At 38.8% G+C, this 15,151-nt stretch overlaps 1 protein-coding gene and 1 long non-coding RNA gene across 3 annotated transcripts; one reads left to right on the forward strand and one right to left on the reverse strand.

Moving 5' to 3' along the window:
• Positions 1 to 518: 518 nt before the first annotated feature.
• Positions 519 to 4,436, reverse strand: LOC133725694 (ribose-phosphate pyrophosphokinase 4). The gene is made up of 7 exons (XM_062153045.1): positions 4,125 to 4,436; positions 3,231 to 3,546; positions 2,388 to 2,483; positions 2,180 to 2,248; positions 1,964 to 2,092; positions 982 to 1,078; positions 519 to 896 (listed from the first exon to the last, which is right to left on the reverse strand). The coding sequence occupies exons 1-7, from the start codon at positions 4,238 to 4,240 to the stop codon at positions 772 to 774; spliced, it is 948 nt and encodes a 315-aa protein (XP_062009029.1). The 5' UTR covers positions 4,241 to 4,436; the 3' UTR covers positions 519 to 771.
• Positions 4,437 to 9,005: 4,569 nt separating this feature from the next.
• Positions 9,006 to 10,844, forward strand: LOC133742929 (uncharacterized). Of its 2 annotated transcripts, XR_009862833.1 has the most exons (4): positions 9,006 to 9,582; positions 10,037 to 10,173; positions 10,571 to 10,618; positions 10,721 to 10,844. It is a non-coding gene; the product is annotated as an uncharacterized LOC133742929 (long non-coding RNA). The 2 variants fall into 2 exon arrangements; XR_009862831.1 differs by having other exon boundaries at positions 9,006 to 10,173.
• The last annotated feature ends 4,307 nt before the right edge of the window (positions 10,845 to 15,151 follow it).

Consider the following 15,151-nt stretch of genomic DNA (forward strand, 5'->3'; position numbering starts at 1 on the left):
TTGCATTAGCATAACAAATTCACAATAATATAATTGCCTCGAGGCAGGACATAAAAGTCTTTCAACAGATGGTTCCCCATTCTGTAAAAGTGTTGCATTCTGCCACCTCTTTAGGTGTGCTCAATTTGGGTCTGCAAACCCTTCATCAGATCATGTTATGAACCAAACCCATCAAATCAACTGATTAAGTCGAAGCCTCCTAATGTTCGCTCTCGATCTGAATTCTGATGGTTCTGTTCGTCACAACTTCAAAAAGAATCTAGGACAAGAAAACGAGTGATACTATCAAAGTTTCACTGTTGGGAAGCAGGGAGGCTTTGTCATCCAGTATGGTGTTTCAACTCGGCAAATGAAAAGAAACATACTATCAGACCAAAGAAAAACAAGAGAAACAAAGAAGGAAAGATACCAACTCCCCCAAGTATGAGCGCTCTCCATGCCCAAATGATTTAGGACGAGAAATCTGTACCACTTAATTAAAATTCAGCACCTTTTCTTTATCCTGAGAAACAATCACATGCGTCTATGACACGAGTGAATCCTCATAAAATCAAACAGATCCTTCTGTATTCAAACATGACTAAGTTCTAAAGTTACAGGGAATTTCAGACAGCAACCCCATTTCAGTCGGGTTATTAGTAACATAAAATCTAAATGGCCTTCTCAGACTCCAGGCAACTTAATCTGAAATAGCCTTCTTATGTTGTGGGCCTTTCCCTAATATCATCTTGCTGTCATCGGATACACATTATCTTACTTGTGTTTTTTTGTCTATTGTAGAGCATCAGCAATGGATCCTGCAAGACTTAAGATCTCAAAGGGTGCTTTATTTTCTACGGCTTTGACAGTAAGTGGGCAGGAATCTGTGATCCAAAAGTAGGCAAACAGTCCCTCTCCTGAAAATAAAAACAAATGGCAATTCAGGTCAATCACAGAAAACTCAAATACAAGTTATATAAACAATACCATGCAAGTACTTACCATTCTTGTGAGTGAAACGCTCCCACGAGCGCTTAGGAAATACTCCATGGGTGACATAAGCACTAACCTTGGCTGCACCATGAGCTGCCAAAACTTTCTGCGCAATGGAACAATACAGAAGGAAGTTTAAGGCAAATTTGAACTTCAACAAGCCTAATTTAACTCCAAGAATTTAGATTTCTGATGTACACTTAACAATTACGGCTATGGGATCCGAGTCACCTGACTGTAAAATTCCAACTGAAGAGTGATTTTAATAAGCAAAGCAAAGCTATTACAAGAAAGAAAGTGTGTCTTGATGATTTTAAGAAACCATCTATATTTTGTAACACACCACATGAGTCATGACCTGATACATGGCCTTCACAACGTATATCCTGTAATTTTATAATGTCCAATGTATGAAATTAAAAACCAGTTCCCTTGATATGGAATTTTGCATAAAGTGAACCTCAGATATAAGGGTGCAATTGGATTATAATGTTAATTATAATGCCCTGCTATCTCATATTCACTATGTTAATTATCCCGGTATCATGTTGTGTCTTGCTTCCATAACTCCATAAAGAATTTGTATTTATGCAAGAGTACTAGGCATTAAATGAGTCGCATGCAAGGAAAAGAATTAGGTTGGAACTTCATACAAAATTTGAATTAATGATACCACATTCTTTTTTTTTAATCTTTCTACTTTCTAGATAAAGAATCAAAGACTTGTAATGGAAGTCAACAGTTGGATAAACTTTGCCTCATCCTGGATTAGAGGTCCAAAATCTAGGCCTTTCCATTAGAAGCCTCTATTACATCCAGAATACAAACTACAGCATATCTTTAACAGAGTCATATTCTAACTGAGGAATTGCAATCTTTTCTTTTTGAAGGTGAATAACACTCTTGAAAGAAATAAACAATCTGCAATACTCAAGCAACAAGCTCAAGAGTATGAAAAGTCCAAACAGGGAAAAATGTTGGTAAGTCATACCTGGCACTCGATTAAGGTGCCTCCAGATTGAACCAAGTCATCAACAATGACTACATGAAACCCTGCAGGATTTCCCTCCTTGATTCGAACTATCCTCTTATCACCTTCACGAACCTTATTACAGACAACCTGCCATCAAACAGTACCCAATTGCAAGAGGTGAGATTTGGATAGATAACAGACACAATTCCCTCTTAATCAAAATATCAGACTAACCATGGGAAAATGATCCAACTGCTTGTGAAATCGCTTCCAAGCTCCATCGTCAGGAAATGCCACAACAATCTGGAATGCAACTATAATTAGAATGGAAATCATAATTACAGAAATACAGACAGGACATGGAAATTGAAAAAAAAAAATATATATATCCTAACATGAAATGATACACTGTGAGACATGGAAGATGATGCTGCACCCCCACCTTATTAGAGTCAGGAAGCTGGTGGAGCCGTTCCTTTAAGAGAGGGATTCCAGTCTCAAACAAAGGCAAAACATGGTCCCCAAAGTAAAATCTTTCCTGCACAAAAACAAAACTGAAGTAATTAAAACATAAATACACCCAACAAAGTGTAATGACAAGCAACTTTCTACAGTCAGTTATTAAAACAAAGTATAGACCCAACATTTTACAGTCTCAATCCTATGTGCTATTTAAAGATAAAGATATGAGAATAGCAAAAATAAGTCAACTGCAAAAGAGCAGAGCGAGTTTTATGTACAAATTGGAGTCTGACCTATAAGTTATTGTACTATAGACATATATTATTGCTGACCTATTACTAAGTACTTTTGTTCAGACAAATGTAACTGTAAATTGAAATTTCAGCCCTCTGTAGAGTAATTAGTGTGTGGGAGACAAATATTGAAATATGTTTCATGAGCTCATTCATGATTAGATGGGAAAGAAACAGCAAGATGGGATGATAAATGAGGTTCTCTACACCTAGAATACAACTGAAAGTTTTTCTTACAAGCTCAGACTGGAATTAATACATGAATTTTCAGAAATTGGAATTTCATGAGATTGGGTTGTATGGATGATTGACTGCATTCGGTTATACTACTATGATACCCCCTAGTCTAGATTGAATGGTATATATATATATTATCTGTACATGGGTAACTACAAATGCAAACTTCTCCAGCCTCATGCACAAATAACTCAAGAAAAGAATTTGCACCCCAAAATCTTGAAAAACTAAACAAATTAAATGTTATAAAGTCTGTCAATCAGAACAAGAGAAATACCAAAAATGAAACAAACCTGTAAAGCGTGTATGTCATAAATGACTAAACTGGTTGGGCCACCTTTTGATATGGGAATATTTGACAACATTCTCGCCATGGTAAATGCAGTCGCAACATCCCCTTCTTCTTCCATTCGTTCAAAGGAACCGGTTGGGAAGAAAGGCAATACTAAAGAGAAGGATGCAACAAACAGCTTGGGGAGTGCATATATTACAGATAGCTGCTCAAAGATAACTCCTTGGGAGCTGAAGGACGCAAGAAAGGCAACATGTTGGCCTCGAAGTTCTTGTGCATTGTTGATGAAAATGTTTGGAAACCCATCATCAAAGTTCCTGTACGAATATGATCCAATCAGACAATCAAAATCCCACCTATCTTACACATAATAAATTCAAGTCTCCTGTAACTCAACTGATATATGTATGTGCTACATAGATCATCTCATTTCATATGAAGTTCTTGTATGACGTAATTGTAATCATTATAATATTCAATGGATAATGCAAAAATTAAAGTAAAACTCAAGGGGCAAGTCCAATTTCAAGTAACTACTAGAAATCTAGAATGAATGATGATGATCTCAATTACTCTTTTCCAGTCTCAAATCTTAACCATTCAATTCTTACTACCCTTCTCCACCAATCATTTTCAACTTCAAGTTTAATTTCCCAAACTCTTAGCTTCACACAAGATCAAAAGCTTTGCTCTTTTGGTTTTTTTTTAATCTGTTTCCATTCATTGTGTCACTGCATGCAGTACATGAAAGAGAGTAAAGTACCCATTTATTCTTTTTTTTTTAAAAAAAAGAGCTGAAATAACAAGCACCCATCTCAATTCACGATTATATGAAACAAAGCCAGGGAAAGATTAAAGCTTTACAAAGCAAACATGAGAGAGAGAGAGAGAGGACCTCCATTTGATGGTCTGGAGAGTAATGAGGTCTGACTGAGAAGCGACCTGGCGAGCAAGGTCTTCGCATTCGGCGCAGTAGAACAAGTAGACTTGCTTCTTCTGTGACTTGTCCATTGCCGTCGTCGAGAAACAGAGCCCGGAAACACTCACAGAAACAGAAACAGAGACACGGAAGAAGAGAAGAAGGCTTTTATTACTTTAGTTGCGACTTTGCAAAAGACTTTATATTTGGCTACTTTGGATTAGTTGACTCCACCCATGCGCAACCCTAACCCGACTAAGGGTCTTTTCCTGGTCATTCCAATTTCCAATTTTCAATTGGGTGAAAACTCTGTATATGGGGTATCTGAATTATTATAAAATCGGCTTTCTTTTAGCAACCACAGTAGGACTAAACACACGCTGTATACGTGAGATGAGAAGTTACAAATACATAGTGAGGAGTTCCATCACGTATTCTATTATGTGAATTGATCTTATTAATTAAGTATAGGGGTCGTGATCACTTACCCAATTTTTGGTCAAAAATTGCCTATATTTACCCAATTTAACAGTGTTTGACAGTATTGCCCTCATTTTAATTAACAAATTACACTCATATCTCTCTCTCTTCCCCCTCATTGATTTCTCTCTCTTTCTCTAACCTCGTCTCAGGCTCTCTTTCTCTCTCTCTCTCTCTGAGCCACCACGCCCACCACTCCACCGTCGATGTCAGCCTCCACCGCCGCCGCTCTATCCCACCGTCGGACCACCAGAGGATGACGCCATCCAACTCCACGATCCCAACCCCTCTGGGCTTCGCCGGTTTTGTTCGTCAGATGTCCGGGAAGCTCCGAAGCTCCACGCCTGAATCGGGTCTGGGCTTCGCCGGTTTTGTTTGTCAGATGTCCGGGAAGCTCCGAAGCTCCACGCCGGAATCGGGTCTGGGCTTCGCTTGCAGGTCTCGGACGACGTCAAAACTGTGGTCTATTGGGGGGCAATAGACAGATTATTGCCCCCCAATAATTTCTTAACTGTGGTTAAATAATCACTAAAATTAGAGTTTTGATAAGTCTTATGTTGTTTTGAGTTTATTAAAGTACAATAATCTGTCAATGATAGAAACTGGTGATTTTTGGGGTGGTCTATTGGGAGGCAATAGACAGATTATTGCCCCGCAATAATGTCTTAACTGTGGTTCATTTATTACAGGTCATTTCAACAAAATGCTGCTAGATTCATTAACCAAAATAATTAGGTTTATTGGGGGGTCATAAAAAGTTTATTGCCCCCAATAATTTTTTTATAGATGGTCAGAAGTAACTCAGTTTGGTTTTAAATTAGTTTACAAAAGTACAGGTATTCAAATTCAATACTTGGTGAATTTAAGTCCACAACGAATTGGCTTTTTTTTCACACTCTCCACTTCACTTGAACCGCTTCACCCTAGGCATCCCGGGTGGCTTCTTAACAAGAATAAATGCACCTAACAACAAAAGGATCACCCATATTCCTCCAAAAAATAACAAAACAAATATATTATTGCCCCGCAATAAACAGATTATTGCCCCCCAATAATATATCAGAAATACCAAAACACATTAGAAGCAGTCTTTAAACACAAAGGAAAATATCACTGAACACAATTATAGAGACTTTACAACAATTAAGACACATTATTGCCCCCCAATAATCTCGACTCCGGTTGACGATTTTGCCCACAATTCCAGTCATTTTGCAACAATTCCGGTTGACCATTTGCCTTCACACTGATTTGACTCCGATTGCAACGACTCCGGTTGCAGCCCGGGACCGGAGATACAATCAAGTTGCGATTTCCGTGATGATCAGTCGTCGGCAAGAGAGATAGAAGCAAATCTAAGACGTACCCGATTCTACTGGCGGTCGTCGATTCCTTCAGAAGGTCAAACCCGGCCTCGCCGAGCTTCTCAGCGACGAGGACCGTCAGCTTGGCGTCGAGCCTGGCCGCGGAGATCACGACGACGAGTTTCGGTGCGGCGATGGCGAGAGCCAGCGTTGTGGGCGACCTGCTGGAGGGATGGAGAGAGAGAGAGAGAGAGATAGAGAAATCGGTGAGGGGGAGAGAGAGAGAGAAAAACTGAGAGGAGAGAGATTGAAGGAGAGGGCAAAAAAGTCCCAAAAATTAATAAAAAATAATTAATTGGGTACTAGGGAAATAATCCCTTAGAGTGTTTTGGGTAAACGGGGTTAAAAAACAGTTAGTGGAGCAAGTGGACAAATTTTAAGCTAAAATTGGGTAAATGAGCATTTCCCCTAAAAGATAAACTCATAAAAGACTCGAGGGCTTGGCCCAAGACCAAGACCAAGACCAAGCCAAACAAAACCAACCGAAGCCGCTATAGAGAAAGGGAGAACGTCTTCGGTTAGACTAATGTGCATGTCCGATCTTTCTCTCTTTTTTCAAGCCTCCAATTTGTTAACCTATGTTCATCATTTCCTTTCCTCCCTACATATGTCTTCTACAAAGACCGAGTATACACGATGAGGACCACATTCAATCTTCTTTACTTTGTAACATCTGTTCTGTTGGTTGACCTAAATTCTTGTGATGCATAATTCCATCAAGCTTCAATATTAATGGCAGCAAAGGGAAATGACAAGAACAATGTTGACTGCAAGTCCAGATTTCCTGAGTGAGCGCCACATGTAAGATGTTTTCTGTTGGTTGACCTACATATTATAACATGATTATGGGTTACATACAATTCTCAGAGAATCAATTCCCAACCGTCTCCTCCCTACATTACTCAGGTAAGGAGATCGAATATATAATAAAAAGAACACCCGAGCTCGATGCTTTAGTATAAAGTGTCTCTCATTAGTCATTACTGGTGGGTGACGAGTATGACTTGATATGATCATTAGAGCATCTGCAGTGAGGACCTATTTTTGGGTCTAAAAGTTGTGGAATTGTGCTGCAGACTGTGGTGGGTCGGAGAGAATTGGATCCATTCCTCCCTGAGACTCAAATTTAGGACCAGATTTGGTCTCCAAGGAGTGACTCAAATCCATTTGGACTCAAAAATTGTGGGACCCACCACATGGCAAACAAAATCCCACTTGTTTCTGTTCTGAAGCTTCTGACGTGGAGACCACCACCAGATCGACCACTATGCTTTCCAAGTCTAACGGCGGCTCAGGTTTGTTTGTTTCTTCAATCCAATGGTGAACAATTAATCAACTTAAATATGAATCTGTTCCACACTTCTACCGTGGAAAGATTTGTGTTTTGGACCCAAATTTGAGTCTGCAAAAAATAAACCTAAAATATGAGTCCAAAAATAAGTCCTGCACTACTGCAGCACCCAATAAAAGTAAGTCATTTTGTACACTATTCAGATGAACTCAAATCACTATTCCAGCTTATTTGGATCCAAATTTGAGTCTAAAAAATGAGTCTCCACTGCTGATGCTCTTAGGGCGGCATAATGTGTGTTGGGTTTGAATTATATGGAAGTGTCATTAGAGCATCTTTAACAGACTCTCTATTTTGGCTCCTTAGCTATTTTAGAGAGCATGTTTAGCTTTTTATATATTTTAGTAGTTGCACTAGACTCCTAAGTGGCTCTCCATTATAACTTTTAGCTATCTCACTCCTAAATATAGAGAGTGAGATGAGGTTCTCTATAATTTAAAACATTCATTTTGAGTTATTTTATGTAATTTATAAATACATTTAAATTATTTAATCTTCATTTAAAAAATAATATAAATTCAAAACTAGCTAAAATAGAGAGCATTGATGCAGACATATTTCTAAATTGGCTAGCCAAAATGACTTTTTAGCTACTTTGGCTAAAATTTGACTGAAAAATGGCTAGCATTACTAAATATGCTCTTAGGCTTTACCTATACTGCAACGCATTATTATCTTGACTAAGTTTTTCAAATTATTCCAAGTGGTGAAAGAACTAAGGTGTTAAAATAAGTTAGCTACTCTCTCTTATTCCAAGTGGTGAAAGAATTAAGGTGAAAATTGGTTAAAATAACCTAGCTTAGAGTTAGATCCCTTAAAATCAGTGTTATCTGGATCGCAGGTCGTACATGTACAGGTTCGCGGTATGCCAGTTACTTAAGCACGCAATACGAAAAGGGTAAATTTCTAAATTTAATTTATTTTTTATAATTACATTATTAATATTAAAATAATTAAATTTTTGTATTGGCAAAGTAAATGAAGTTTTTATTAATGTAAATATAGGTAAATAATAATTAAAAAGAAATTAATGATCAATGAATGAGAGAGTGGCTGCCTTTAAAATTTAAAAAATAAAACCAAAAATACAAATATAGATGTGGAAAAACTAATTTGGAGTCTGATAAGCATTGTTATATTTGGATAAGCATAATTAACTACCCTGTGTCAACTCAGCCAACGATGAAGGTAGTTTGATGGCAAAAAAGAAATCTATTTTCTTCAAGAATACCATAAGATGGAAGACCAATCTTGGGTAAACGTTGCCGTTAATATGGGATCACTAAACATGGCGATTTAGGTCATAGACGCACTGCGATTGGCAGAGCCGGACCTGGCATGAGGCCCGTGAGTCAGTTGTCTCAGGCCCAATGTCTGGTCGAGGCTTAATTTTTTTTTTTTGGGTATTTAAAAAAATTATTAAGTAAATAAAATGTAAGGGAAATGATAGAAAATGTCATATTAGAATATGAAATGATAAAAAGGTCACCTAGTTTCCCACTTGATAAAAAGGTCCATAATGAATTGTTAGTAATATTAATTTAGTCCCTATAAATAATAAGGTGATGTTAAAAAAGGTCAGTTTTTTATTTTTTGATTCCCATTCTACGTATATACCCTTAAAGTCAACTCTCTCTCTCTCTACCTTCAGTATCTTCTTCTTCTCCTCCGCACAGAGACACAGACCTCGAGAGAGTGTGAATGGCGAAGAACAACGCGTCTTTGGAATCGGTGTACGAGTTCTTGAAGCGGTGACGACTCGCCGGTAATCGGATCCCTCCAGATCGTTCAGCTCAGCTCCTCCGCTTCCTCTCCCTCCGATCTCATCACGTAAGCAACAAACCCATCTCTCGCCGGCGATTCGAATTTCAAAACCCTTGCTTATCCACTCTCGCTTGCTGCAACGTCGTTTCGAATCGGCGCGCTTTCGATACGCGTCGTCATCGTCGACTCCACTTCACACCACCATGCCTCGCGCCACCATCGACTTCTGCCTCCATCACCGTGATGACGGACCAATCACATCCCGCCACCTCGAATTCGGTATCTACGGCGGAGAAGCCGCTGCCAATACCGGCTGTAGCCTATTTGATGCGTACGTAAACAAGACCTTGGACATGATTGAGGGTTTTTGATTCGGGTTTGTGATTGGTGGTTTTTGCAGGTATTTTTGCATTGGTGAGCGAGAAGGACAGTAAGAGGCATAATACCATTGAAGAAACTTAGAAATGGTCCCCAGGTCACCAAATTTGTATTCCTGTATATTTACACTTTCATCAATTTTCAGCTCAAGCTTTATAATCATAGCCGAGAAAGGAATGAATTGTTTAATGAGAAAAAGAGTTTGATGTTTATGTTGACTGGTGGTAATGGATTGAAATGGGTTGTGGGTGCCGTCAATTGGAACTATCTATATAGTGCTAATATACATTGTAACTTAATGGTTGGTTGCGATTCGTGGAGCATATTTGTAGCTTTAGATTTGATATACAATGTCATAGTGTTCAGTTTTTTGTTTGTCTTATATGTTTGCAGACTTGGAATTAAGTTTAGTTCTGTTAGTGTAGAACAGTGAGTAAGAGTTTGTTTTTAAGTGAAATTATGTTTACCATAGTGGTTTAGATTATGGAAAATCATACAGGAGGAGAAAAAGAAGTACAATGATCTTGATTTCTACTCTTGCATCTTTGTAGGGATCACGATGAGCTGAGAAGAGTAATGGTGCTAAACATATTCCAATGAGTGAGCTGATGGATGGGTCTGAACCTACTGTTGAGATAAAAATAAAGACATTGGATCGCAAACCTATACTCTCAAAGAGCATAAAGAGGTACGTACTCTTGCAACAGCGGCTAATATGCAGAGAAATAGTTCTTAAAGAGGTACTATTATAGCTTTCGTTTGATTTAAGGAAGGTCTAGAGTAACCACATTCTTGAAAAGATTTAATGATTAATATAAAGAATCCCTTTATGTTTTAGCGATGTAACATGAAGGGTAAAGCTTCTCTTCTCTTTTATTATGCAAAGGTTTAGAAAACAATTTGTGAAGATAGCACAATATAAGGGTATGAGTTGACCTTGGTGTTGTTTGATGTTAGAAAGGGTTTAGTGAAACATGAATTACTGTGAAGATAATATGTGGATGAGCCTCCTCAAAACTTCTTTGTAGTGCTAGATATGCAAAAGCTCAATTATTGGCCTTTCTGATTTCTACTATTGTCTGCAGAAGCAATGTCTTGCACGGAGAGCACTTCTCATGGGCGGTATCATGAAGGTGCATATTGTGATCTAAGTTAAATCATGCTTCGTTTTATCTTCACGTTCTATTGATAATATTATGATTATTCTCTAACTTTTCACATATAATGGGATGCAGGGACTTGTTCATGTGACAGATTGTGGTATTTTTCTCAAGGTTAGTGTTAATGTTATTTTGAACCTTATGTCTGACGTATCCTGACAGGACCCGCCCCGAATTTCACCCTGAAATCCGAGGTGGCCCTGCGGGGCCCACCTTAGAGATAACTCTACCGAGAACTGGTCGAGTCACCCCTAAAGAGGACTACCCAAAATAGTAACCCACAATAGATCAGAGCCAAACAAAGAAGCGCGGAAGCTATTCGTCAACTATGCCTCGATCCATGTACGCCCGACCTCAACTAATAGCGCCTGCAAACTGGGCATTAGAAACCGAAAGGCCCAGGGGAAAGTAGACGAAAAACGTTAGCGTGAGTGGACAAAAATAAACAATTTAAAATAAGAAGGATTTCATACTTTCCCACATTTATTCCTTTAAAAACTCGATGCATGCACAAATGGTAAAACACATTTAGCTTTAAAACCAAGAATTTCAAAACGATAAACCGACTAGCCTCGCTAGTCACAACATTCGAAAAATATATCGTAAAACCGAAATCTCGTTTCTCAAAAAGATAAGACCAGCCCCGCTGGCTACAGTGAAAATCGGACTAGCCCCGCTAGTCAAGCAACGATAAAATATGGGGAAGAAGTTTCACCATACGAAAGAAGGGAGCCTCCCAGGCTCGGGTCGGAGTGTCCCACACTCTGGAGCATCCCATGCTCTGCTCTTACTCACCCACAAACACATAGTAAGCAGGGAGGAGTACTAATAGGCTAGCTAGCAATAAATATGACGACCCAGGTATGGCGGGTAAAAACTAATAAAATCCAATAAATCCTTAAGGCTTCCCCATGTCCCACGAATAAAGAAAACACGGGTACGATTCCCAACCGTACCCGGAAATTCTCGTAAAACGTCGTATAAATCAACAGCGTGTCCCACACGCTAAGAAAATAATTAGATCATCAACAAGGCATTCCCAATGCCAAAACCGAAAGTCGATAGATAAATAAGAAATAACTGCATCGAAATCCCATTTCGAAAAGCTTTCCAGAAATCTCAAAACAACGAATAGAAATATAATTAATTCCGGAAATCACCTCGGAAAAATAATTCGTCCAAATTCAACATCAATTATAAATTCGAATCCGAGCATAACAAATTAATAATCAAAATTCACAACCGGTATAAATCATAATTACTTCATGAAAATCATTATTGAAAGCAAATCCACGAGATAAATTGAAATCAAATTCCAAAATCAATTCATATGCTCGGAAAATAATATGTTAATTAAATAAAGCATACTTTAATAAATAAATGCATGCATCACTTATTTGAAAATAAAAGTCCACTCACAGTACTAATGGGCGACCACGCAAACGAGTTCCTTCATCTAGCCGTAGCTCGCAACATTGCCCTGTACACAATTATATTTCCGTAAACGGCAATTCGAATAAAATAAATACGAACCTAAACGAAACCCGAAAATCTCTATCTCCAATACTTCTCAAATTCCACCCAAATCTCTTCCACAACACCAATTCCTCAATCTACATATTCCACAATGAAAACGAGGGAAATCCAACGGCCGGATTTCCCACAATTCCATCACAAAACTTCAAACTTCGGAAATTCACAAACAATTCCAAACTCCTCCAAAATTCACCAAACTTCACATACAAGCTCTATGATAATTATAGAATTTAACTAGCCAGAAAAAGAAATTAAAAAGCTACCCTAGCCGCCACTACCGCCGCCCACAGTGGCGGCGCCGCCGCCACCGCCACCAGCTCCGTTGGCCACCAAACTTTGGCAGCAGCACCTACTCAACGGACCCAACGTTTTATTCAACTACCACTAAGCCAGAAAACGTCTAGAACTAGTTCAACAATTAAGGTAAACATTGAACCCGAAACCGTGAATAGTGCAAGAATTTCAAACCTTCAATTCTTCCTCCACGCTTCAAATCGCTGCAAAATATTTGGGGAGCATCATCTACATCGCAAGGCGCTTCCAAATGATTATGGTTCGTCGCCGGAGGTGGCCGGAATCGGGAGAAACTGGCGTTGACCACTTCTGCTACAGTGAAACTTCCACAGCTCGATGCGTCATTTTCCGGCCAAGCCGCCATGAGCCATCACCGCAGGCACCAAGAGGAGGTCGAAACGAGTCCGTAGCCACCGGTTTTACGCTTTTTGGTGGTCGGAAAGAGAAAGCAACCGGAGTTGCAGAGGTGAGAGAGAGAGAGCAAGAGCTCGGGGACGAGAGAGAGAACACGCGGGGGAAGAGAAAGAGAAAAAGAAAAAGTTACCGGCCACAGTGAAAAATTCAAATATATACTACTTACCATGAACAGTAATTTTCACATTTTCGCTTATGACTTTTGCATACGCGCTCCGATTTTTACGTACCACATATGTACGCGCTCGGTTTAACGTCCCCTACAACTTTCATGAAGAACATTTTCTCAAATTTTGACCCGAACAAAAAGTCAATTTTTAGGGCCACTAAAAGCACTAAACCGAAAGTAAAAGTGAAAGTAAAGGTCGTTTACCGTCCAAATGACTAGTAAACAGGTCAATTGAGATACGGGACGTTACATATCCTTTTCTGGTCCTTCCCATCTCGCCTACATGTGAAGTAAAATTATTGTTTATGATTATAATATGCCTCTGAATGAACAGGGAAAAACTATTGAGCAATGGAGCAAATGTTTGTATTAAAGCCAATGAACCAGTCCTCGGTAGTTTACTTTCTCATTACAAGTTTATGATGCTTGCTAAGATTTGTCATGTTTGATTTCATTATCTGATGGTGTTCGATATGGTGATTGGTGGTTGTTTGGCTTTCAATGAGAGTTGGAGTACAAGGATAACAGCTCCACCAACAACGCGGTTATGGATTGGATTCATGGCTCGAGTTACTGAACTGATTTTTGCAACTTTCTATTTAAACAGTCAACTTCCTAACTTCCTTGGGGGAGATTGCTCATGTCCAAATGAAGGCGGGTGCTTAGGTCTGCAAGGGACCCTAGAATGATCCAGAAATTATGAAAGTATGATTTTAGTGGAGTAATGTTACTGTCACAAATATTGATACTTGAGATATCAATACTTTGAACTAATAGGGGGATGTATTACGGGCTTTTATTGCCAATGATACTCGAGTTACTGAATTATAATATAACTCTATATATTTGAATCTATAAGGTTCCTAGTTGTTGACTATGTACTACTTTTGTGTACCATTATCCTTCGTGGATAATGTTGGTGGTTGTACACTCTTTTTTTTTACGTATATATAATGAATGCAATGTAGCCATTAGAACATATGCTGATATGCCTTGCAATCAATACAACAAGGATTGATAGTGACATGACCGACTTGGCCAGGAATTGACAGCGACTTGGTCAGAGATTGACAGTGACATGGTAATGGACGTGTATAACAATGACATGGTAAGTGAAATGCAACTTGATTAGTGACATGATCAGTGACTTTGTCGATGACTTGAGGTTAACAATAACTTGGCCAGTGACATAGCCTGTGATATGACCAGTAACTTGGTAAGGGATAGACAGTGACTTGGCCAGGAATTCACAGTGACATGGTCATAGACGTGTATAACAATGACATGGTAAGTGACATACAACTTGGCTAGTGACATGGTCAGTGACTTGAGGTTAACAATAACTTGGCCGGTGACATAGCCAGTGACATGTGATTAACAGTGACTTGGCTATTAACTTGTGACTTGGCTACTGACAGTTACTTGGTTAGTGATGTGTGATTAATAGTGACTTGACTATCAACATGTGACTTGGCTACTCAGTTACTTGGTTAGTGACATGGTCAGTTACTTAGTTAGTGACATGTGATTAACAGTGACTTGGCTATCAACTTGTGACTTGGCTACTGACAGTTACTTGGTTAGTGACATGGTCAGTTACTTAATTAGTGACATGTGATTAACAGTGACTTGGCTTCTGACAGTTACTTGGTTAGTGACATTGTCAGTTACTTAGTTAGTGACATGTGATTAACAGTGACTTGGCTACTGACAGTTACTTGGTTAGTGACATGGTCAGTTACTTAGTTAGTGACATGTGATTAACAGTGACTTGGCTATTGACAGTTACTTGTTTAGTGACATGGTCAGTTACTTAGTTAGTGACATGTGATTAACAGTGACTTGGTTATTAACTTGTGACTTAGCTACTGACAGTTACTTGGTTAGTGACATGGTCAGTTACTTACTTGGTTAGTGATATGTGATTAACAGTGACTTGGCTATCAACTTGTGACTTGGTTACTGACAGTTACTTGGTTAGTGACATGGTCAGTTACTTACTTGGTTAGTGACATGGTCAGTTACTTAGTTAGTGACATGTGATTAACAGTGACTTGGCTATCAACTTGTGACTTGGCTACTGACAGGTACTT

Source organism: Rosa rugosa, chromosome 1 (assembly GCF_958449725.1).
Source record: "Rosa rugosa chromosome 1, drRosRugo1.1, whole genome shotgun sequence".
NCBI classification, from domain to species: Eukaryota; Viridiplantae; Streptophyta; class Magnoliopsida; order Rosales; family Rosaceae; genus Rosa; species Rosa rugosa.

Excerpts from the sequence above, each read along its gene's own strand:
- LOC133725694 (XM_062153045.1), bottom strand. The coding sequence starts at position 4,240 with ATGGACAAGTCACAGAAGAAGCAAGTCTACTTGTTCTACTGCGCCGAA. Across the intron at positions 1,079-1,963 it reads GCACCTTAATCGAGTGCCAG|AAAGTTTTGGCAGCTCATGG; the intron begins GTATGACTTACC and ends TCCATTGCGCAG. Across the intron at positions 897-981 it reads GCGTTTCACTCACAAGAATG|GAGAGGGACTGTTTGCCTAC; the intron begins GTAAGTACTTGC and ends TTTTATTTTCAG.